Below are 22,763 nucleotides of genomic sequence, written 5' to 3'. Positions count from 1 at the left end.
CTGGCGGAGCTCCCACAGCCAAGGCACGTCTCACTCCACCTGGGCCCCGTGCCCGGCATGACGCCTAGCACACAGACCCGGCAGGGGCATTGGTTGAGTGAATGAGCTCAGCTCTGGGCTTGGGGGCAGAGGGCATTTTCAAGTCTTCTTTGCCTGGAAAGGCTAGTCTGTCCCTGGCCTGCAGAGCCCCTCAGGCCCTGGTGTCCTGGGTGCAGCCCCCGGGGCTGGAGAGCCAGACCCAGAGGCGTTCCACTCGGCTGGCTGCCCTATCTCGGGCCATCTTGCCGCCATGGCGGCCGCTCCTCCCAGCCCAGTATCTGGGGCCCTCATCTCCCTGAGGCGGGGCTGGACTCGCCCTGACTTCTTCCCCACTGTGTCCCGGCTTGAATGTCTTCCTTTATCACGCACCTCTCTGCACCCCACCCCACGCATGAAGGTGGCTGCTCAAGAGGCTCCAACTCAGTTTCTGCCTTTCCTCAGGCTGCTCCTGCTTCCTGGCACCACCCCTTCCTCGAGACTCTCAAAATGAATCAAAGGCCGCCTCCTCCAGGAAGCCTTTCTGAGTGTATTGGCATGACTCCTACAGGAGTGGGGCAGGGACACAGACTGTGGCCTAGAGGCCTCCCCCACCACCAACGCTTGCCAGGCCCGGCTCCTACCCTATGTGCAAAAAGGGTCCCTGTCTCACACCACTGCCCACCAGATGAGGGCTGCGGACACATAAATTCTCTAGTCCCACCCTCAGTTTTCAAATCTTTGCAATTGGAATAGAAAGGCCCAACGCTTAGAGCTTAGGACGGACAAGTGATGGCTTGTGCTCAACACTACCCATCCTGCACCTTCAAGGGCTCAGTTCACCAACTCCCTCCGCTAGGAGAGAAGCCCAAATTTCAGAGAGGTCCAGACCCTCCCTGGATAACTGGGTAAGTCAGTGGTCACGCCTGAAGCAGGCCTGCCCCGCCCCGCCCCGCCCCGCTGCTTGTGTCGCCCCGCCCACAGTCGCCCCGCCCCGCTCACTGGTCACAGAGCCCCGCCCAGTTCCGCGACGCCCCGCCCCTCCAGACCCGCCCACCACCGCCCCGCCCCGCCCCGCCCCGCCCCGCGCCCGCCCTACCTTCCTGCCCGCCTCGTTGTTGTGCAGGTTCATGAGGCGCCTGGCGTTTTTCTTGATCTCGCGGGCGTCCACGAAGCGCCGGGAGAAGTCGATGCCATAGCGCACGTCGGCGGAGCAGCCGCCCCACTTCCAGCCCTCGGCCTGGTTGTAGTAACCCTGCTTCTCGCGGTCGCAGCCGCAGTTGCTGAGGTTGCCCTGGCTGCAGGCGGCGGTGACGGCGTGGGCCACGCCGGCCGCGGTGATGGCGTACGTGAAGGCGGCCTCACGGCTCCCTGCGGAGAGGGGACGAGTGCGGACGATGAACCCCGCAGGTTCCGACCCTTGGGCTCACGGGGCCAGGTGCTGGGCCCTGATCCTGCTGCCGGCCGGCCGTGTGACCCTGGGCTCAGCCCTGACCCTCTCTGAGCTTCCGACTCAGCCACTTGGGGCTGATGGAATCCAACTGGCAGGGCTGTCGTAAGGCCAGTACACCCTGGGCACTCGGTGCGTGCCCTAGCCCTGCCGCCCGCACGGAAGACCCTTCTCTTTCTGTTCCAGGAGCCTGGGCGGGGGGGTAAGGGGAGTGCGGGGTGGGGAGGCAGTTTCCTCCTCGGAGAGGGCAGTCAGGGGTCCTGGGAGGGGCTGTTTGGGCCTGCACCTCTGCCAGCTTCCCGGCGCTGCTCTTCAGGAGCGGACCACCTGTGCCCAGGATCCCTTTAGGGGCGCCCACCCCACCGGCCAGGGGCCAGGCAGATTGCCCCCAGCTTGCAGCGGACCCCAAACCCCTTTGCTGCCATCTCTCTCTCTAACCACCCACTGTCACCCCCTCACTAGGCCCTGGCCACCTGAATCTTCCTTCTCCATCACCCCTGCCTGCTTCAGGGGCCACTGAACTGCCAGGCCGGGGCGTGAGTCTCCCCTGCCAACCCCACTCCCCAGCCATCCTCCAGGCGAGTGCAAAGTGCAGTTCCGCACACACATATACTACACACACATGCCCTCCCTCTCCTTTGCCTGAGCTGGAAAGGGAAGGTCTGAAGTCCGTGCAGGGTTGGATCCCCAGCCCTCTCTCCCTATCTTCCACCCCAAACAACTCAAATTCCGGGGCTCAAACTCAAATTCACATGCTCCTGGACGTTTCCTGGTCTTTTGGGTGGAATTTCCTTCCCTTTCATGCCCCAATTTTTACAACCTTCCAAAGTCAGTTCCAATACCTCCTCCTCCAAGCAGCCTTCCCAGACCACCAGCCAGAAGACAGCCCGGGCTCCCTGACCACCCTCAGTGGCAGATCTGACTCTCATTGCTCTTGACAGTGTCCACCTGGTGGGACCAACACTGGGCCTTCCTGGCTCCACGTGGGTCAAAGGCCCCTCAGTTTGACAGTCCCAGCTTGAATTCTGTATTTTCCATGCCCCGTCCCCCGCCTATGCATCCAGCCATCCCAGCCCCAGTCTCTCGAGCACCCCTCCCCTTGCCCAAGGGCAGAGAGGCTCCCTGAGGGCCACGGCCGGGTCTGTGTGGTCCCCAGCACCTGCCACTCCGGGCCCGGAGCTCAGTGGTGTTGACTGGACCAAAGCCCGGGTCCAGGAGCATATAAGCCCAGCGCTTGTGCCCTACGAGCGCCAACATGCCCCGTGTGCTTGCCTACTGTCCCTGAGGACAGTAGGGGTCTGGCATGGTCCCCCCCAGCTTGAGAGAGGATTGAGAGTCAAGTTAGGTCCATTCCACAAGCATCCACTGAGCACCGACTGCCTGCCCGGCCTTGTCCTGGGTGCGGGCCATGTGCTCTGGGGCCTGCCTCCTCACCCACCAACTGGCTGAGGGGGGCTCCTTCGAAGGGGTCCCCACTCCCCTAGCAGGCTCACCCTTGGTGGGGTACTCAGCCTCAGCGAGTGTCTTCCCTCTGGGGGCCCACCTATCTGGGGTCCCTGCTCCCAGGGTGTCTCCCATTCAGGATGAGGACCAGGGTCTCGGGGCCCAGGGTGGAGGAGGCTTTGGTTGGCCTCTGCCTCTCGGAGGGGGCCGTGGCTTCCTGGAAACTTCCATCCTCTGAGAAGAGCTGAGGGAAGGGTGGTGTCCAACATCCCTTCCTCCCCAGAAAGACCAGGGGCTGCAAAGGGCACCACCTTCCCAGGGCCTTGCTGCTCACCCGCCCCTCCTCCCGGGCGGGCCCATCCTGCCTACACTTTCCCCTCCTGCCTGGGGACCACTCTGATGGCCCTGCTCCATCAGAAGTCAGCCTCAGCCCAGTGAGGGGGTCTTGGAGGAGCCCTGGTTCTGCACCATCCAGGCCACTAGCCGGGAGCACCAGACAGGGGCAGGGAGAGCAAGGTGGGAAGTGGGCGACTGAACTCCTTCTGTTCGTGTTGGTGTCGCCCGAGCCCAGCAGAGCCTGCTGACTAGCTCATGCATGGGCATGTATGGGCAAGGGAGGTGGCAGTGAACTTGGGGGATTCCAGGAGAGGAGGTGACCACAGAGCTCTGCGAGGAGGGGCACAAGGAACCACGGAACCTCCAAGGATTCCTCAATCTGCCTCTCGGTGGGGAGTTGGGGGTGGGGTGGAGCAGTCAGGGAAGGCTTCCTGCAAGAGGTGACATCTTTAAGTCTTAACAAGAAGTATGTGTTAACTCTTCATGGGTGCGTGTGAATGTGTGTGTGTTGTGTGTGTGGTGGGTGCACGCTCCTGGTGCGCATACAGTAGGTGCAGAGGTGTACAACAGTTTGGTGTTCCTGGGCTGGGAGTAGGAGATCAAGAGTCATGAAAAAAGGTGGCCGAGGTGCCAGGAAGCCAACGTGCGGGTGGCCAGCGACGTGCCGTGAAGCAGGTGGCACTTTTGCCGGTGTGGGGGCGAGCGAGAAGCTGTGGGGTTCAGATCTTAGAGCTCACACTGGCTCTGGGGGCGGGGGCTCCTGGAACTAATTAGCAAGCAGATCAGCGGAGCTGTGCTTCCCTCCTCCTCACCGGCTCTCATAGCACCAGCACCCCCTGACCCTTCATACGTGTTCTCATCGACCTCTCCCGACGACTGGAGGTTTTATCCTTATTGCCACATCACAGGTGAGAACACCGAGGTACACAGAAGCTGTGAAGTGAAGTGAAGGGAAAGTCGTTCAGTCGTGTCCGACTCTCTGTGACCCCGTGGACTGTAGTCCATGAACTTCTCCAGGCCAGAATACTGGAGTGGGTAGCCCTTGCCTTCTCCAGGGGATCTTCCCAACCCAGGGACGGAACCCAGGTCTCCCTCATTGCAGGCGGATTCTTTACCAGCTGAGCCACAAGGGAAGCCCCAGAATACTGGAGTGGGTAGCCTATCCCTTCTCCAGGGAATCTTCCCAACCTGGGAATTGAACCAGCGTCTCCTGCATTGCAGGTGGATTCTTTACCAACTGAGCTATCAGGAAGCTGTGAAACGAGGTGTTAATGGCTGAAGCATGACTTGAACCCGGGCAGTGGAATCCAAGCCCAGCTTTGCAGAGGGAGGGCCTGGGGCATAGGTCACGGAGGTCATCCTACCCCCTCCGTGGCCCCTTTGCCCTCAGTCATCGTGGGCAGGAAGAGACCAGGGAAGAGGACGCACAGCCCCTTGGCAGGGGGATTCTGCCTCTGGACCATCTGTGGACCCCAGGTGTGCAGTGGGGTGGGGGGTGGGGGAGTGCTAGCCGGCAGTTGAACACTGGTTGGGAGCCCTGGTGAGGTGGAGCTAGCCTCGGAGTGGGCCGTGCCACACGCTGGAGTGTGAGGAATCTCCTCGGTTGTGTAATCCACCAGGAGGCCAGGCCCACGGAGTTGAAAGTCCCACAACCAAGCCCTGCCTGAGTGAGCAGGATGTGGGCGTGCCCTCGGAGGCCCTGGACACCCCCCCCACCGACCCCTCCTTCCTCTTCTTCCCCAAACACCCTCCCTCCCCAGCAGCAGCCAGAAGGGGGACTCCCACACCCCCCACCCTAAAGCTCCAAGCAGGCCAGCAGGTGCCTGGGCCAGGGCGGGCTGCGTGTTTGGAGGGCATTTCACAAAACGCACCCCCCCGCCCCATCTTTTCTGCTCCCGCCTGGTTTCTGCCCGTGCTCAGCTCAGACCCATTTACTCATCAGTTACTCACCCGGTTGCCACTCCCGCTAATTCCTTTTTTATTTGGTTTTAATGAGCCAAGCCCTCTCATCTCACCATGGAGACAAGGGGGAGGTGAGCATGAGGCAGGCGTGGTTTGGGGAGCCGAGGAGTCACGTGGCGTTTGGGATGGAGGGGATCGCTCACCCGCCCCCCTCCGCGCTCTGCAGGTGCATCTCATTTAATGCAACGGCTTTGTCGCCCCATTTCACAGAACTGGACGCTGACTCGGGGCTGACTCACAGTGTGCCCGGCCCGGAGGGAGGACATGGCCCGCCCCCTCCCCGACCAGATCACAGCCAGGACAGGGGCTGGCTGCCTGTCCTCCAGGGTGAGAAGGGGGAGGGCTGGGATTAGAGAGAAGCCCCTCAAACCCGTGGGCCTTGTCCCAGCAAACATCCGGGACTCCCGGGCCCCGAGATGCCCTCCAGCCCTGGAGGCCCACGCGTCCCACCCACCACTCCTGGAAGCCCTGCTAGTCCAAGCCCAACAGCTGGTGGCCTGTGGGCAGGTGCAGCTGTGCCCCCATGCACACCACTCTGCTGGGATAAACAGCAGCCTGATTCCTTGCTGCCTGCGTGGAGGACACTGGCCCCCTCTTCCTGGAGCCCTGCCTGCCTGCCCACGTGCCCGCAGCGCACCCAGGCTCTGAACGCAGGTAGGAGGACCCCTGCTTCCAGAAGCCCCCCCGTGAGGTGAGATGGCCTCCCCTGGCTCTTGCCAGGTGCCCACGGGCTGCAGGGGTGGTGGGTGGGATCCACGTCTGATTCTTCCGTGTGCCCCCACCCCGCAGCATTACCCCCTGAGCCCGGACATGAGCAGGGCAGGGGCTGGATGCGCGCCATGGCATCATCCCCTTCTATCTTCACGACCACCCACAGAATAACTCCTCTGGATGAGACCCATCTCACAGATGCGAACACTGAGCTTCAGTGGCAGGAAGTGATTTGCCCAGGCAGCCGCAGCGATGGACACGCAAGCTCAGCGGCTGCTCCAGATGCAGCCGGTGATGGGGGTGGGGAGCTGGGTGGAGGCAGCGGGGACAGTCTGTGTGCGGCCAGCCGCTGTCCTGGGGGGCACTCTTTGCTCTTGGAGCCCAGGGGCCCCGCTTGGGATCCGGAGCGCACCCCAGACGGATCTGCACCCGCAGACCCCAGAGCCAGCAGTAGGTTTGGCAGTCTGTCTGGCACTCGGGAAGTCAAGGTGGGCTCGATGAGCCCAGCCCTGCCCCCAGCCCAAGGTTTCAGGGAAGCAGAGAGGGAGGTTCGGGCATACGCGGGGAGGAGCAGGCAGGAACGCCCTGGCCTTGTAATCTCACACCTGCGGTGCAGCCCCAGGCCGGTCACAAACGCTCTCTGAGCCTGTGCCCCCATTTACCCCACAGTCCCAGGAGAGAAAACAGTATAAACAGGCATCGCCCTCACGGACACCAAATGAGGGGGCCAGGGCGGGCCGCGGATGGCCAGGTACAGCTTGGGGCCCCTAGGACGGGCCAGGCACCTCTGCGCTATCCATGGCCTCCTCCCAGGCAGCCTGCCCAGCTGCCCCCTCCACACATATTCTAGATGAATCCAGAACAGCTGACCCTCGGAGACCACTGCCCCCTAGGTAAACTGAGGCGCTGGCCACTCAGAGGCCACCCGGCTCTGCTCTTTCCTATTGGTTACTCAGACTTAACCTCGCCCCCCACCCCGAGCAAAGACGCACCCCCCACCCCGGCCACTGCATGCCAGCCAGACCTGAAGTCCAGGGAAAGAGGGTCTTCCCGGATCATCAGGGCCTCACCCACCATGCCATCCCCTCACCCTGACCTCAAGGAGGATGCTGGGGACCAGGCAGTGATTTGAGAGCAGTTACTGGAGAGGACAGGCTTCCCAGGTGGCTCAGTGGTAAAGAATCTGCCTGCAATGCAGGAGATACAGGTTAGATCCCTGGGTCAGGAAGATCCCCTGGAGGAGGGCATGGCAACCCACTCCAGTGTTCTTGCCTGGAGAATCCCATGGACAGAGGGGCCTGGCGGGCTACAGTCCATGGGGTCGCAGAGAGTCAGATATGATTGAGTGCCAGCAGACATGCACACACTGAGGGGGACAAATGAGGCTACAGGGTAACGCGGGGGCCTGGGCAGAACAGGGCTCCTCTCGCCCTCCCAGGGCAGAGCTCCCTTGCCCGCCTGCCCCAGGCCCCAGGCACACACACCTATCTCACGGTCCACTCAAAGTCACATCCCACTTCCTAGCATCCCGAGGGGCCTGGCACGCTATCTTCAGAAAGCCACGACCAGCACTAATTGAGCTCATGATGACCTGATTAACTGCGGGCCTGGGAGGCAAGGTGAGAAAGGCGCTTGTTCCCTCCGAGAAGGGGAGCTGGGAGGACCTGGGGGGCCATCTGGTGCTACTCCACGAGGAGTCTGAGGCCCAGAGAGAGGCAGCATGCAGCCCAAAGTCACGCAGCAGCCCAGGAAGTGGAGAACCCAGACCTGACATTCTGAAACGACTGAGGTGAGGTCAGAGTCAAAGGTCCCAGGGAGGGGCCTTGGAGTCAGAGCCCTCGAGTTCAGGTCTGGACCCTAAAACTGACCAGTTGGGTGGCCTTGGACCAATGAAGGGGCCTTTGTATGTCTCGGTGTCCCCGCTTTGCAAAATAAGGACAAGAAGGGTAATTGCTCTGATACAGCCGAGTCCCCGTGTCAGAGGACCCACGTGTGGTCCCAGGGGCAGGCCTGGCCCAGCACACAGGGGTTGCTGACCTGCGCTTCTTGGCCACACGTGTGTCACACACCACACACGGGCTCCCCGTGGTGTGCACAGGTCCAGGCATCCTGTGTACCGCTGCCGGAGTCCTCACACACGTGTCCTGGGTGTATGCCTGGACTTACATGTGCACAAATGCAGTTCCCAGGAGCGTGAGCAAATGTGTGTCCGTGCTTGTGGCCGACAGCTCGGTTCTGTCAAACCCCACCATTCTGCCAACCTGTACTTCCCCTGCTCTGAAAAAACACAGTATTTTCTACAATTCAGCAATAAAAAGGCAAACAACCCAATTAAAAACGGGCAAAGGATCTGAACGAACAGCTCTCCAAAGAAGGTATAAAAATGGCCATTAAGCCCACAAAGATGCTCGACATCATCAGCCATCAAGGGAGCGCAGCTCAGAGCCACGATGAGAGCATGTCACACCCACTCTGCTGTCGTTGTCCAGTGGCCAAGGCGTGTCCGACTCTTGTGACCCCGTGGACTGCAGCACTCCAGGCTTCCCCGCCCCTCACCATCTCCTGGAGTTTGCCCAAGTTCACGTCCAGTCAATCAGTGATGCCACCCAACCCTCTCATCCTGTCACACCCACTAGAATGGCTAAAATAAAAAGACACTAACAAGTGTTGATGAGCATGTGGAGAAACCAGAACCTTCATGCACCACTGGTGGGAATGGAAAATGGTGCATTCATTATGCAAACAGTTTGGCAGTTCCTCAGAATGTTAAATACAGAGTTACTCTGTAACCCAGCAACCCCTCCCCTAGATATGAACCCAAGAGAAACGAACACGTGTCCATGCAACAGCTTGTACGTGAATACTCATGGCAGCATGATTCTCAACAGCCAGAAGGTGGGAACAACCCAAATATCCATCAACAGATGAGTGGATAAAGAAAACACGGTCCCTCAACACAACGAAACACTTCAGACACATCGAGGAACAAAGTACGGACTCAGGTTACGACGTGGATGAGCCTTGAGAACGTGACGCTCAAAGGTGCCGGACACAAAAGGCCACCTATTGATGACCCCACTAATGTGAGATGCCCAGGGCAGGTGAGTCCACAGGGACAGAAAGCAGACAAGTGTTGCCAAGGGCGAGGGGGACTGAAGGGTGATCGCTGAGAGTACAGCGTTTCTCTTTGGAGTGATGAAAATGTTCTAGAATCGACTATGGTGGTGGTTGCACAACCTATGACTACTCTCAAACCACTGAATTGTATACTTTAAACGCATGGGTTGTACTGATATGAGCTATATCTGAATAAAGCTGCTATACAAACATAGCAGGGACTTCCCTGGTGGTTCGGTGGCTAAGACGCCATACTCCCAATGCAGGGGGCCCAGGTTCGATCCTTAGTCAGGGAACTAGATCCCACATGCCGCAACCAAAAGTGATCCCTCATGCTGCAAGGAAGATCAAAGACCCTGTGTGCTGCACTGACGCTGTCAAATAAAATAAATATTAAAAAAAATACAGCAAAAAAAACTGCCCCCAACCAAAAACAACAAAAAAAAAACCTTAAGCAGTCTTTCAGGGGATTGCACACAACTCGTTCTAGACGATTTAAACCTTCATGGAGTTCGCCCCTCACAGTGAGGGTGCTTAGCTCAGAGGAGGTAAGGAACCGGCCCGAGGTCACACGGCAGGCTGACCACAGAGCTGGGATCTGACCCAGGACCCCGGAGTCCATGCTCAGGCTACTCTCCACCCACCAGAATGGAGAACCCACATGGTCTGTCTCCAGCCTCTCTGACTGGACCAGGGACCCAGGCACCCTACGCCACCTCACCCCTCCTTCCCTCACGTCCCTGCACTTACCATCCATATGTCTCCCCAGCACCAAGCACAGTCAGCCCTCCTCACCGACCCCACGGACTGGAGCCCCCACCCATCCCCAAGCCCAAGGCCACCAAACAGCAGGACGAGACTAATGGGCTGGGAGGGGTTCGCAGGGCGTGCAGGCAGACAGCCTCGGTCAGAACCACGGAGGGTCAGCCGGACAGGGTGGTTGCAGGGAGGCACTTGGGTGGAGGGCGGCCAGTGCAGGCCCCTCTCAGGAAGGAGGCTGAAGGGACTTCCCACTAGTGGTCCAGGGACTAAAACTGCACTCCCAATGCAGGAGGCCCATGTTCGATCCCTGGTCAGAGAAGTTGGTCCCACATGCCACAACTAAAAAGACCCTACATACCGTGATGAAGATGAAGATCCTGTGTGCTGCAACTAAGACCCACAGAGCCAAAATAATAAATAAACAAGGATACCGAAGGTAAGTCCTGAACCACAAGAGAAGTGAGTCGTGCAAAGGCGCAAAGAACAGTGTTCAGGCAGAGGGAACAGCAATGCTAAGGCCCCGAGGAGAGAATGAGCTGGGGGTGTGTGGTTTGATGCAGGAGAGACAGCCACACTGTGTCGACTCTGAGAGCCCATGGGGAAGAGTTTACATTTTGTTCTACAAAGACAAAGAGCCCCTGGAAGGGGCTGCTGTGATGGACCTTGGAAAGGACCCTCTGCTGATGGCAGGGGTGTGGTGGAAGCGGGGAGACCCATGGGGAGGCTGTGGAAGGGTCTGGGTAAGAAACCCTGATGGCCTGCCAGGTGGAGGAGGTGAGTAGCCAGGCTTGGGATACAGTCTGAGGGTCAAGCCAATGGGACCAGCTGGGGGACTGGGTGAGGAGGTTTGGGGAAAGACACGTCCAAAAGGAATGGGCAGCTGGTAGGGCCGTCACCAGGAGAGGCGTGGAGAGGTCCCGGCTGGGGGAAATCAAGGTGCTGCATTGGCCACAAGTAGGGGGCAGCCGAGTACTCAAGCCCTGCCTGGGAGACCCGCAGACCCGTCCTGATGGCCCCGGGGCTCCTGGGTGGCCCTGGCCTGGTTCTTCACTCCCCCAAGTCTGTTTGCCCACGTAACACGGGGGTGGGGCCCAGTGCAGTGGGTTCTAGGCCTCCTTAACAGGAACCTTTGCCAGACTGGAACTCGAGGTCCAAGTGAGGCTGCCAGGAGGGTAGGCGCGTGGGCCAGGGTGGGCTCATGGGGCCTCCAGGCCCAGCCAGTGGGACGACGCCGCTGGTGGGCTCCCCCGGTCCTCTGAGACCCCCACCCAATCTGGGCCTCAGACTCCCACGAGCTTGGAAGGCGGGGAGAACACCTCCCCTACCCGCAGTGTGTAGGTGGAGAGACAGAGGCCAGGAGGCATCCCTGGCTGCACCAGCGGCTCCCGGGGTCCCCCAGCAGGGTAGGTGCAGTGCCCGTGTGCCCCCCAGAGCTGCCACACCCCAGCCTGGCCCCTGGGCCCCAGTCTTGGCCCAGTCGCGGGACCTGGGCAGGTGCCCCCTGCCTGCGCTGTGTCCCGGCACATGTGGCTGGAGGCAGGAGGTGGGGGCAGGCAAGCCCACAGGGGCCTCGAGGCTGCCAGGCCCCCAAGCCCCATTTGTGCACCCGAAGACTCAGGAGCCCAGAGCCCCCATCCCACCGGCCCCTGCCGGCCTGACCTGGGGTTCTGGGAAAGGGAGCCTGGCCTGGACCGCCTGAGTGATGGCAGAGAGGCTCTCTTGCTCCCTGTTGCCTCTTTCTGTACCCCCTCCCCACCTCTCGGGGTCCAGGCAGTGGCGTGAGGGCTCTGGAAGTGCTCAGCGCAGGAGGCTGCTTTTATCACTCATCTCAGAGCGACCTGGACCCCGGGCCTGGGTGGGCGAGCGGGTGGGCGCAAGCCCGCCTCTGTGCTGTGTGTGTGCTCGTGTGCGTGCCTGTGTGTGCCTGTTGCTGTGTGTGTTGCCCTCCCCGGGTCGCTCTTGCTGGGAGGCTCTGCCCGTCCCCGCCCCTGCCCCCCGTCTGCGTCTCCATCCCTCTGTCCCTCGCTGCACCCCCCCCCCTCTCTGGCCCCACCCGGCCCCCACCCCGCTGGTTCCTGGCTGAGTCAGTGTCTCCGCGCTAAGCTCTTCCCCGCCGTTGTCATAAACACAGGGCTGGAAACAGCCGTGCCAGGTCCGAACACGCCGGCACACCCGCGCCCGAGGCCTTTGTTCTGACCTAGCGGGGCCCTCGCACCCGCAGCGGCCTTCCCGCGGAGCCGGGCTCGGGCTGGGCCCGGGGGGCCCACCTGGCCCAGGGCCCAGGGGTCTGCAGGCCCAGCTGGGCTGGACTTCCAGGGGCTCCTGTCCTGCCTGGGGCTCCGAGAGGGCAGGCCAGGCGTCTCCCAGGACCCCATCTTCCAGCGGGCGGCCCCTCTCCTGAGGGGGGTCAGCCCCGGCAGCCTGCCCTGGAGATGCTCCCCCGCTCATCAGGCCTTGCAGCAAAATCAGCGGATGCCTGTGAGAGGGAACTCGGCGTGACCAGAGCCCCCTCCCCTCATCCCACAGTTGCCCCCTGCCCCCTCCCCAACCAGGCGCCTGGACCATCGCTGGGCACAGGGCTGCCCTCTGGGATCAGATGACCATTTCTCACCCATGTGTGACCTCGGGCAGGTCAGGCTTCCGGGGCCTCTGTCTCTGCCATGTGGACAGTGGAACCGGGAGTGAGCGGCATTTGCGTGAGGGCCTGGCCGCAGCGGCCTTGGGAGGGGTGGTGCCCCCACTGCGGCGGCAGGAGGGGCCCGCGGGGAGACAGGCTGAGATCTGGGCCAGGTTTGCCCCGGGAGCCCGAGGGTGGAGGCCTGCCCATGCGGTGACCTGTGTCCATTGCGGTGGACGAGAGCCCAGAGGCCTGGACCCCTTGTCCGTGGAGCCTTGGGCAGGGCCCCGGGGTGGGCGCCGAGGGAACTTCCTGCCCCTATTCTGGGGAGACATCGTCCCAAGTCCTGGGGGAGTCAGGACCCCGGCCTCGGTCCCAGGGCGGGTGGGCAGCCGGGGGCCCCGAGTATGTGAGGCTGTGACCCTCCCCAGGGTCACCTGGTGGGACCAGGGCAGCTGGCCCAGGCTGCTCTGTATTTCCTGCAGTGCCCTCTCTCCACCCACTGCCTGTCCTGTCTGTCCGGGCTCTGCCAGCCGAGGCTGGAAAATTCCCACCCTGGATGAGCGCCAGGCAGGCCTCGAGGGGCCACATGGAGGGATCGGCCACCGGCCAGCCCAAGCCCCCAGCTGGTCACTGTCAGACAGTCCAGAGCCTGCTTGCCTCAGGAGCCACTGTTCCGGGCAGCTAGGGGCCTTCCGATGTAGGCGCAGAGCCAGGGCCCCCGGAGTGATCACAGGCCTCATCCGTCCTGAACCAGGAGTGAACCGCTGGGAGCGCTGCCCTCAGGGACTTCCCGACTCTGACATTTGATGCCCGGGTGTCCCTAGTCTCCTGGCGGCCTGGACCCCGAGCCTTGAGCCTCAAAAAGGTCTGTTCTGCTGCCTCGGGCTGGGCCCCCAGGTGGGGGTGGGGGTAGGGAGTGGCCAGACAGACAGAACAAAGATGCTCATCCCTAAGAGGGTGTGCAGGTTCAAGGCCAGGGCTCAGCCGGGCCTCCCGGCCCCATCGGCTCCCCCAAGAGCAGCACCGGGTGGTCTTCACGCCACCACCAGCGCCTGCCCCAGGCCTGACATATAGCAGGCACTCAATGCCTGCAGGCTGAGCCGGCAGGGGCTGCTGAAGGGAGCCACCCTCACACCCACGTGCTGCCCCAGGAGGCAGACGGCGTGACCCTCTGCCCTCGGCCGAGCTGGAGGATGGTGTCCTGGGAGGAGACACTCAGATCTGGGTTCAAACGTCCACTCTGCCCCTGATCAGGGTGACTCAAGGCAACTCCTGACCCCTCGGAGAGGAGTGCCACAAACAGAGGTCCAAACAGGAGACACCGGGGTCACTTAAAATTCTCTAGCAGCCACGTGAAGACAAGTGAAGATCAGCAAGTGAACTTAGATTTGGTGACATATTTTATTTAGCCCATATATCCAAATATTACCATTTCAACATCTTAATGTAAAGATCTCCCAGGTCTCCCGCATCACGGGCAGATTCTTTACCAGCTAAGCCACAAGGGAAGCCCAAGAATACTGGAGTGGGTAGCCTATCCCTCTCCAGTGGATCTTCCTGACCCAGGAATGGAACCGGGGTCTCCTGCATTGTAGGTGGATTCTTTACCAACTGAGCCATCAGGGAAGCCAGAATATTACCATTTTAACATCTTAATGTAAAGATTACGGAAGAGACATTTTACTTGCTTTTTTCTTTTGACGTCTTTGGAATCTGTCAGTATCCTACACACGGCAGATCGCGGTTTGCACGGGCCATATTTCAAGTGGCTTCCCTGCCTGCGGGGGCCTGTGTCCCCAGAGGGGACAGGGCAGCCCTCGAGCCCTGGTCCGTCCTGGGGACTCAGCTGGCACCTCGCTGAGCCTGCGCTCTGAGGCCCCGGGCAGGGGTCCAGGCACGCACAGGGGCACAGGGCTCCGGAGTTACCCTTCCTCCTCCGAGGCCCCAACGGGGAAGCCCCCAGACCGGCCCCTCTCGGACGCGCGGAGGGAGGTCTCTCTGCTCCCTCGGACTGTTCAGGAACAGACGGCCTTTGCTGAGCCCCCGCTGCAGGCGGCCAGCAGGCAGAGGGCCTGCTCCCAACGCCGATCTCACCCACAGAGCAAATGGGCCCCACGTGAGGCGGGATTAGGGGTGGCCCTATGCCTGGTCATGTCCGAGCAGCATGTGATGGGCAGGACTCAGTGTTCCATGACAGCTCAGGGTGCAGGCGGGGGCCGAGTGCCACAGCCGCAGCCCCCCGTGACCCGTGCCAGAGGGTCTCCAGGGGTGCCGGGCTCAGCCGGGGTCAGGGCAGCGGCGGCAGGGACCCATCTGGGCCTTCCTGGCCTTCACAGCACTCGCGCTGTGGGCACCTCCAGCCCCGACCCCTCCTGGGCAGCCAAGGGTCTGCCCATCTTCTGGTGTGCTCTGACATTCCCGCAGTTCCTGGAAAAACACCACCTGCGTTCTGGCCTCTGGGCTTTGGCTCCTGGCGTTACCTCCACCTGGGGCCCCCTTCCCTGCTCTTAGCTTCATGCTGATCTGGGTCACTCTGACAGCCACTGGGTCTCCACGAACGCTCACCCCATCAAGGAAGTGCTCCACAGGACTCCTGGCTCCATCACGGCGCCTGTCGGAAATGCCCTGCCTCGGTCAGGGGCCCTGGGGGCCCTGAGTCGCTAACAGGTGTCCCTGGAATACGAGGTTCACCCTGGAGACTCTCACGTCCCCTCCATCCTTACCCCATACCCCACCCCCGCAAGCCCATTGCCAGGTAATGGGAGAGATGCGTTGAAGGGGCCAGGGTGGCCCAACCTCACTCTCGCGATGAGGAAATAACCCTGGGTGGGCTCAGGGTCCAAGGGTGGAGGCTGCCAGGCATGAGGGGAGACCGCACTGGTGGACAGTGGGCAAGGGTGGGCCTCAGCTCAAAAGGAAAGAGCCAGCAGACAGAGACTGGCACCCAGAGGGCCCCAGGCCAAAGCTGGCGCAGGGTCATCATAAGAGACGTCAATTTCCCATGAAGGAGTAAGCCCCCGTCCCGGGGGCATGCAAGCCACAGCACCAGGAGCCGGAAAAGGAGTTGGAACTTGGACAAGGTTGAACAGTGCGTTTAAAGGGTTTCCCTGCAGCTCTCAACATCTGGGCATGGCCCAAGGTCACGGGTAGGACCTGAAGGGGGCCTGTCCCACCCACCCAGGCCATCCCCCCTCGCAGGGCCAATCATTAATGGGCACCGCTCGAGTGACTGCCTGCCCGCCCAGAGTCGGGCTCTGAATCCGTGCCCGGGGCACCCGCGTACCTCTGACACGGGCTGGCCTCACTTCCTGCTCGTGACTCCCAGCAGCTGAGCCCTGGCAGGAGCAGGGTGCCAGCTGGGACCACCATCGCCGCACCCGGCGGGACTCTGCTGGCCCAGGGCTCAGCCCGGCTCGGCCTGCAGCCAGGGCCCCCCTGGTTGAGAGCTGGGCCTTCCTTAGAGGACAGCAAGGGACCGGGGAGGGCGCCAGGCCCCGGGCGGGAGCCAGTCTGGTGGGAGGAAGCCCGCCCACTGCAGGCAGAGTCCAGAGGGGCCTCAGGGCAGGGGCTGAGCGACCCCGGGAGGGTGACACTCCTGGACGTGACTTCGGCCTGGCTGTGGATGAGGAAGAGCCGGGGATGGGTGGAAAAAGGCCAGTGGGGAAATGGAGCAAGGAGAGTGAGGCGGAGGACCTCCCAGGGTGAGAAGCGGCGGGAGCAAAGTCCCAGAGGAGGGAAGGGGAAGGGAAGGCAGGCGGCAATGGCTGGAGCTCAGCTTCCGAGAAGGGATGGAGGGAGGCAGGGGTGAGGTATGGCAGGCGCTGCTCAGACTCCACGCTAAGAAGCCACTTTCATCCTGGGCAGTAGGGAGCTACTTCAGGTTTCGGGGGAAGGGAGTGACAAGGCTGGCGTAAGTAGGAGGCAGAGGGAGGAACTGACAGCTGCCGGCGGAGAGGCAGACCCCGGGGCAGCGTGGAGAGAGGGATAGAGACTGTTACTGCCGAGATGACGGGGTGGTCAGGCCAGCAGGGGAGGCTGAGGATGGAGCTTTCATGGGCAAGACGCTGAGTGTTCAGCCGGAGGCGCCCATGGTCAGCCTCACCTAGCGGTCCACGGCCGGGGGGGCGGGGGACATGCTGGTCTTGACCCTGGGGGAGAGCTGCCTGGGGTGGGGCTGGGAAGGAGCAACCAGAGAAGCAAGAAGAAGCGCATGGGAACCAAGGCCGGCCAAGGAAGAGGGTCGGTCGGCCACACGAAGGTAACGAATGGCCTGGCAGAGGGTGACAAGGGGCATCCCAGGTGGCGCAGTGGTAAAGAATCTGCCTGCTAAGGCAGGAGGCAGAGGAGAGGCAGGTTCGATCCCTGGGTGGGGAAGATCCCCTGGAGGAGGGCATGGCAACTCACTCTAGGATTCTCGCTTGGAGAATCCCCACGGACGGAGGAGCCTGGAGGCTACTGCAAAATGTCGGACACGACTGAGTGGCTGAGCATGCACGGGGATGACAGGAGGGGGGCAAAGTGAGGGACGCGGACGGTGGGTGGACATCTCTGCCTAAAGTCTGCCTCTGAAGTGTTCCTGAGAGAGAAACGGGTGAAGCAGAGCTGGAGAGGCCTGATCCCAGAGGAGCTCAGGGCATGAAGAAAGTCGCAGGCAGAGCCTCCCCACCGCATCGACCCCTCCTTGGCGGTAGGCGCCTCTCTCCGTGGGCAGAGGGCTGGTCTCCAAGAAGGAGCAGCTGGGAGCTGTTAGCCAAGAGCCTTGGAAGCACCAGGGGATGCTTTCAGGAAAAGTGATCTGGGTCCCCTGTTGCGGGGGTGGGCCAGTCCCTGGTGGGGGTTGGGGGGCAATAGCACTCCTCTGGGCTTTGCAGGGTGCATTGTGTGGAGCCCGGCATTTCCTGGGTACTCTTGGTGAACCTCCCCGCCCGGGGCGCGGCCCTGAGGAGAGGCACAGAGTGGCCAGCTCCCCCTCACCGCCTGTGTCTCAAGGTCCTAAGTGGAGGGCAAGCTCCTACCTCTCTTCAGGCCATGGACCACGTCCACCAAGGTCCCCTTTGCCCAGGGAGGCAGGCGGGGCTATCAGAAGTGGGGGATCTGAACCCAGCTCCCCCGAGTGGCCATGGACCTCCATGTTCTGGGAGCCCTGGGTCTCGGGGAAGGGGGTGCCAGGCAGCTGAGTGGGCACCAGGGCCCAGGCCTTCCCAGCCGCGGCGGGTGTGGAGGCAGCTCCGCCCTCTCGCACCGGGAGAGGGGAAGACGCTCCTGGGTGGTGGGCCCCTCCGGGGTGGGGGCGGTCCCACCCTCCTGGGGCTGCCAGGTGCCACCCACAGGCTGCCCACAGCAAAGGGGCCCTGGGGGTTCCCCTGCGCCCCCCCCAGCCCCACACAGGCGCTCTGAACCCCAGGAGCTCAGCACTGGCCTGGGTCCCAGCGGCTGCGGCTCCGCTCGGCAGGCAGGCCTGGGCTCCCTGGGAGGGACCTGCGGCACGCACAGATTTGGAGGCCCGCCCTGTGCCTGCAGCGGGGGCCTGGGGTCACAGCGCGCCGGGCACTGCGCCCCGTCCTCACGCCCCACCCTCTGACACTCCTGGAGGGGGCAGGCCGGCTCGCCGCGCCCCCCCCACCCCGCCCCGCTTGTGCAGCAGCTGATTATTAAGCACCTACGGCTACCCAGGCAGCGCTAGTGGGAGAGAATCCACCCGCCGATGCAGGAGGTGCAAGACGCGGGAGACTTTATGGGTGCGATTCCTGGGTCGGGAAGATCCCCTGGAGAAGGGATAGGCTACCCACTCCAGTATTCATAGGCTTTCCCGGTGGCTCAGACGGTAAAGAATCCGCCTGCAATGTGGGAGACCTGGGTTCGATCCCTGGGTCATGAAGATCCCCTGGAGGAGGGCGTGGCAATCCACTCCAGTATTCTTGCCTGGAGAATTCCATGGACAGAGGAGCCTGGAGGGCTACAGCTCATGGGGTCGCAAAGTGTTAGACATGACAGGCGACTTAGCCCGCACACAGGCGGGCCCTGGAAGAGGCCCTGGGAGGGGGACCCACACAGATGAGGAAACTGACGCTTGAGCGCCAGGCCAAAGGTCACACAGCGGCTCCAATTAGGTCGGACTCCGCAAGCCTCACGCGCTTCTCCCTTTAGTCCTGTCTCCTTCCCCGGAAAGCAGGCTTGAGGGAGCCTACCCCTGCACCGTGGGGAGCAGGATGCACGGACGTGCAAACGTAGTGGGGCTCGACCCCCGAAACCTTGCCTGGCTGCTGCAGCGGCTGTCACTGACGGTGTCCCCAGAGGCCCACTTCTTCCCCGCCCCGGCTGCCCTGCACACCCAGCCGCCCGGCCAGCCCTCCAGCCGGACGCCTCCCTGTCCCGTGAGTCCGCTGTGGTGTCCCGTGCCCTCTGCTAGTCCTGACCCCTGCCTACAGTCCCTTCCACTCTCAGAATCACAGCGGCATTTACACAGCACATCTTGGGGGCCTTTACCATCAAGCCCCCTACTCACCCCCATAGGAGCTGCGACCCTTAGCTCATTTCCAGACACAGATGCAGAGACAAAGTGGGGAGACAGAGCCTCACGCCCAGGACCACCCGGCGACCACCGATCTGCAAGGCGGGCCTCTAACCACACCCCCCGCATCATGCTGCGGCCGGCCTGCCGCTCTCGTCCACCCCAGGACACCGCAGATGGAGGGCTCGCGTCCATTCACACGGGCTGGCTTCCATCGACACCCCCCCTCGTCCCAGAGGTGGCGGAGCCCCAGAGGGCCGGGCCGGCAGAGCAGTGCTGGGACGGCAGAGGAATGCAGCGGGCGCAGAAAAGCGAGCGGGAGCGCCGGCCCAGCCTTCTGAGGGCGAGGGTGTGGGCGTGCGTGGCCCCCGGGCACCCACAGCCCGGACGGCGGGTTCCCACGGGCCCGGAGGCACCCTTACCTACTCGGAGCTCTTGCCCGAAGACGGTCTTCTCGCCGAGGGCGGAGCAGTTCCAGCGCCCGAAGCGGAACTGGTACTGGCACTCGTTGATGCCCATCTGCGCCCCCTCCCCGATCACGATGATGGCATCGGGCCGGCTCTGACAGATGGCGCGCTGCCGCGGGGCCAGGCCAGGGATCTTGTTGCAGATGATGTTGGCTCCCAGGGCCACGACGGATGACAGCGCTCTGCGGAGGGGAGAGGACCAAGGAGGTGAGACGCCCGCCGTGCCCGCCCTACCCGGCCTCTCGGGCTGCGAATGCATGCTCCGGGAGCCCGGCCCTTGCCACGCCCTGCCCTCCAGGGAATGAAGCGCAGACCCCTGCCCTCAAGGGGCCACGGCCCACTGACCCGCACGTGGGACTCTGTTTTGAAAAGACACGCATGCACCCTCCAAGTCCCCTCAGCCCCAAGTTCACAAGAACGGGATCACAAGGACCACAGAGTCACAAGTCCGATGAATCGACAGTCCTCCAAACACAAGGAACCACGCCTCTCTGAACCTCAGAATCAGACACATAGACTGCAGCACTCGACAGCCATGAACTTGGGACTGTCCGCGGCTGCCTCCAAGCAGCAAACCCCAACTTCCCCATCACCTGGAGACCCCCAGCTCCCCTCTCCCTCAGGGGCTCGAAGCCAGGCAGGCTGCTAAGGGGGCCGGCCAGGCCGGGGGCCAAGCCCACAGGGTCCTGACTCCAGCCGCGTGTAGCCTGTCTCTCTGAGCCTCAGTTTTCACACCCTCGATGTGGGTTTGTATAACCCACCACACAGGCTCAGACCAGAGAAGCATGGGGGAGAAAGGCCACACACACGGGGATGTCTGTCGTTATTTTTATTCTCATTTCTGGAAGACGGGGTGCATGCAGAGGAGAACACAGGAGCTGGCATGAACTGAGCCTGTGTGCTGGACTCGGCAGGCGCTTGACTGCGATGAAGCATCCTCAGGGCGGTACTTCCTGAAAACGCTCTGAGTTAGGCCCCCAGCACCCTGCAGGAACCCAGGGCACTTTCTGGGTGTCTGTCATCAGCCCGACTGTCTGTTTAAGGAGGTGGAATTCATGTGGCAGGCACTCTAGCAGTTTACAGCCCTGTGGCCTCCAGCACATTCCCAGTGTTCGTCAACCACCACTGCTACCAAGTTCCAAAGCACTGTCACCAGCCCAGAAAGTACCCCCTCCCTCTCGGCAGTCACCCCCCGAGCCCCCTGGCAGCCAGGACTCTGCTTTCTGCGCCTGTGGACTTGCTGGTTCTGGACATTTCACACAGACGGAATCAAACAACACGTGCCCTTTCGTGTCTGGCTTTTTTTCCCTTAGTACAACCTGCTCAAGGTTCATCCTCGTTGTATCAGGAACTTCCTTTTTCATGGTTAAATAATATTCCACCATATGGCAAGATCACATGCTGTTTACCTGCTCGGCACTGATGGACATTGGGTTTGCTTCCCCCTTTTGGCTCTTGGGAATAACCCTGCCCTGCACACACACGCACAGGTTTAGTTTGAGTCCTCATTTTCCATTCTTCGGGGCATGTACCTAGGAGCAGAACTGTTGGGTCACCTGGTCGTTTGTTTTGCTCTTTGAAGAACCCTCAGACTGTTTCCCACAGAAGCTGCATCAGCCGTTTGACGTTAAGCACCCAGGGAAGGGACAGCAAGCTGAAAAGAGGGGAGCTGGTTTTCGCAGGCCCACAGCAACAGCTGGTTTTAAGACAGTGTCTGACTTCCAAACAGCAGACCAGAGGGCAAGAGATGGGAGTAGGGAGGCCACGAGGGGCTCCCCAAAGCCCTTGCCCAAAGCCCTTGCCCAAGCCCTGGTCTCCCAGCACAGTGAGCTGGAGCCTTCTGCCACCGGCGTGCCAGCCCCTTTCTGGACAGGAGCGAGTCAGTGTTTTTCCAGGGCAGCTGGGCACCCAGAGCCGGCTGGGAAAGTCCCCGTGGGGCCTGAGCCCACAGCACGTGCTGCGCCCAGGATGCCCCGGCGACACTCAATCCCCGTGGCCCGCCCGCCCCACCCGCTAATCTGGCCAGGACCCCCCTGAGTCTCCCACAGGCACAATGGGCTGAAATGCCCGGGGCTGGCTTGGAGGAAGAGCATCTGGGCAGGCGGGGCTGGGAGCGGGCAGGAATCTGGGGAATTCAGCCCAAAGTAACCGTAGACGCTCAGAAAACCGAGCCGGGGAAACGAGATGGATGGGAACTCTGCCGGGCACCGGCCTCCAGGCCTCGGGTCGGAGCCTGGACGCGGAAAGCACATTCCCCATTGGATTCTTCCAGCAGGTTCTGGGCCGCCGAGGGTGAGAACCCCTGCTCTGGGGACAGGGCTTCAGACAAACGGGGTCTAACAGGACAGACCCGGGGGCAAAAAGAGGCTGTGTAGCTCTGGGCCCCTCCTCCGGGCTGGCCACCCCTCACCCCCCACACCCCCCCATCATGCTCCTCAGAGCCCACAGCTCCCCAGGCTCCTTGCCCAGAGCCGGAGTTCCCCTGGACCCGCCCCCTAACGACCCTGCCACCTCTGCTCTTGCTGGTCCCTCTGCCTGCGACGCTGGTCTCCCTCCCTTTTTTTCTGTCCTGTAAATTCTCCTTCCCTCCCAGGCCCCAGGGCAAGCCCGCCTGGGCTCAAGCCCCTCGGCCCGTTCAGTTCAGTTCAGTCACTCAGTCGTGTCTGACTCTTTGCGACCCCATGGACTGCAGCATGCCAGGCCTCCCTGTCCATCACCAACTCCCAGAGTTTACTCAAACTCATGCCCATCGAGTCGGTGATGCCATCCAACCATCTCATCTTCTGCCATCCTTCTCTTCCTGCCCTCCAGCATCAGGGGCTCTTCGAATAAGTCGGTTCTTCATATCAGGTGGCCAAAGAATTGGAGTTTCAGCTTCAGCATCACGTGGGCCCGTTGCCCAGGACAACTATGGGGGACACTGGTCTCGTGGACACAGGACCCCCCTGCCCTGGTCTCAGTCGTTATTTCCACACCTGACCTCCCTCCACCCCAAGACCACAAATGTGTCCAGGGCAGTGCAGGTGTGAGCTGACCCTGGGGCCTCGCGGCTGCCCCCATGTAGCCCACTGCCCCAGTGGATGAATCAATGGACGAATGAGGAAATACTCAGGGATTGGGACTTCCCTGGTGGTCCAGTGGTTGAGAATCCGCCTGCCAATGCAGGGGACACCGGTTCGATCCCTTGTCCGGGAATATCCCACATGCCACGGGGCAGCTAAGCCTGTGAGCCACAACAAGAGAAGTCACCAAAAAGACCCAGGGCAGCCAAAAATAATAATAATAAAGATACTCAAGGATCGTGTCTAAAAGAGCGCCTGCAACTCAGTAACAAGCAGGCAGAGCAATTTGAAAATGGACAAAGGGCTC

The 22,763-nt window shown here is 61.8% G+C and overlaps 1 protein-coding gene across 2 annotated transcripts in view; it reads right to left on the bottom strand.

Moving 5' to 3' along the window:
• Positions 1-22,763, bottom strand: part of WNT7B (Wnt family member 7B) — a 54,283-nt gene that overhangs the window by 7,732 nt on the left and 23,788 nt on the right. For both annotated transcript variants that reach the window (XM_043882271.1, XM_043882270.1), the window contains exons 2-3: positions 19,350-19,576; positions 1,115-1,386 (exon numbers count right to left, since the gene is read on the bottom strand). In XM_043882271.1, coding sequence (XP_043738206.1) covers positions 1,115-1,386; positions 19,350-19,576 — 499 coding nt within the window. The remainder of the gene's footprint in view (positions 1-1,114; positions 1,387-19,349; positions 19,577-22,763) is intronic.

The sequence above is a fragment of the Cervus elaphus genome, chromosome 22, assembly GCF_910594005.1.
Source record: "Cervus elaphus chromosome 22, mCerEla1.1, whole genome shotgun sequence".
In the NCBI taxonomy this organism is placed as follows: Eukaryota; Metazoa; Chordata; class Mammalia; order Artiodactyla; family Cervidae; genus Cervus; species Cervus elaphus.
The sequence above is the reverse complement of the archived record's forward strand: the minus strand, read 5'-3'. Positions and strand labels throughout refer to the sequence as shown.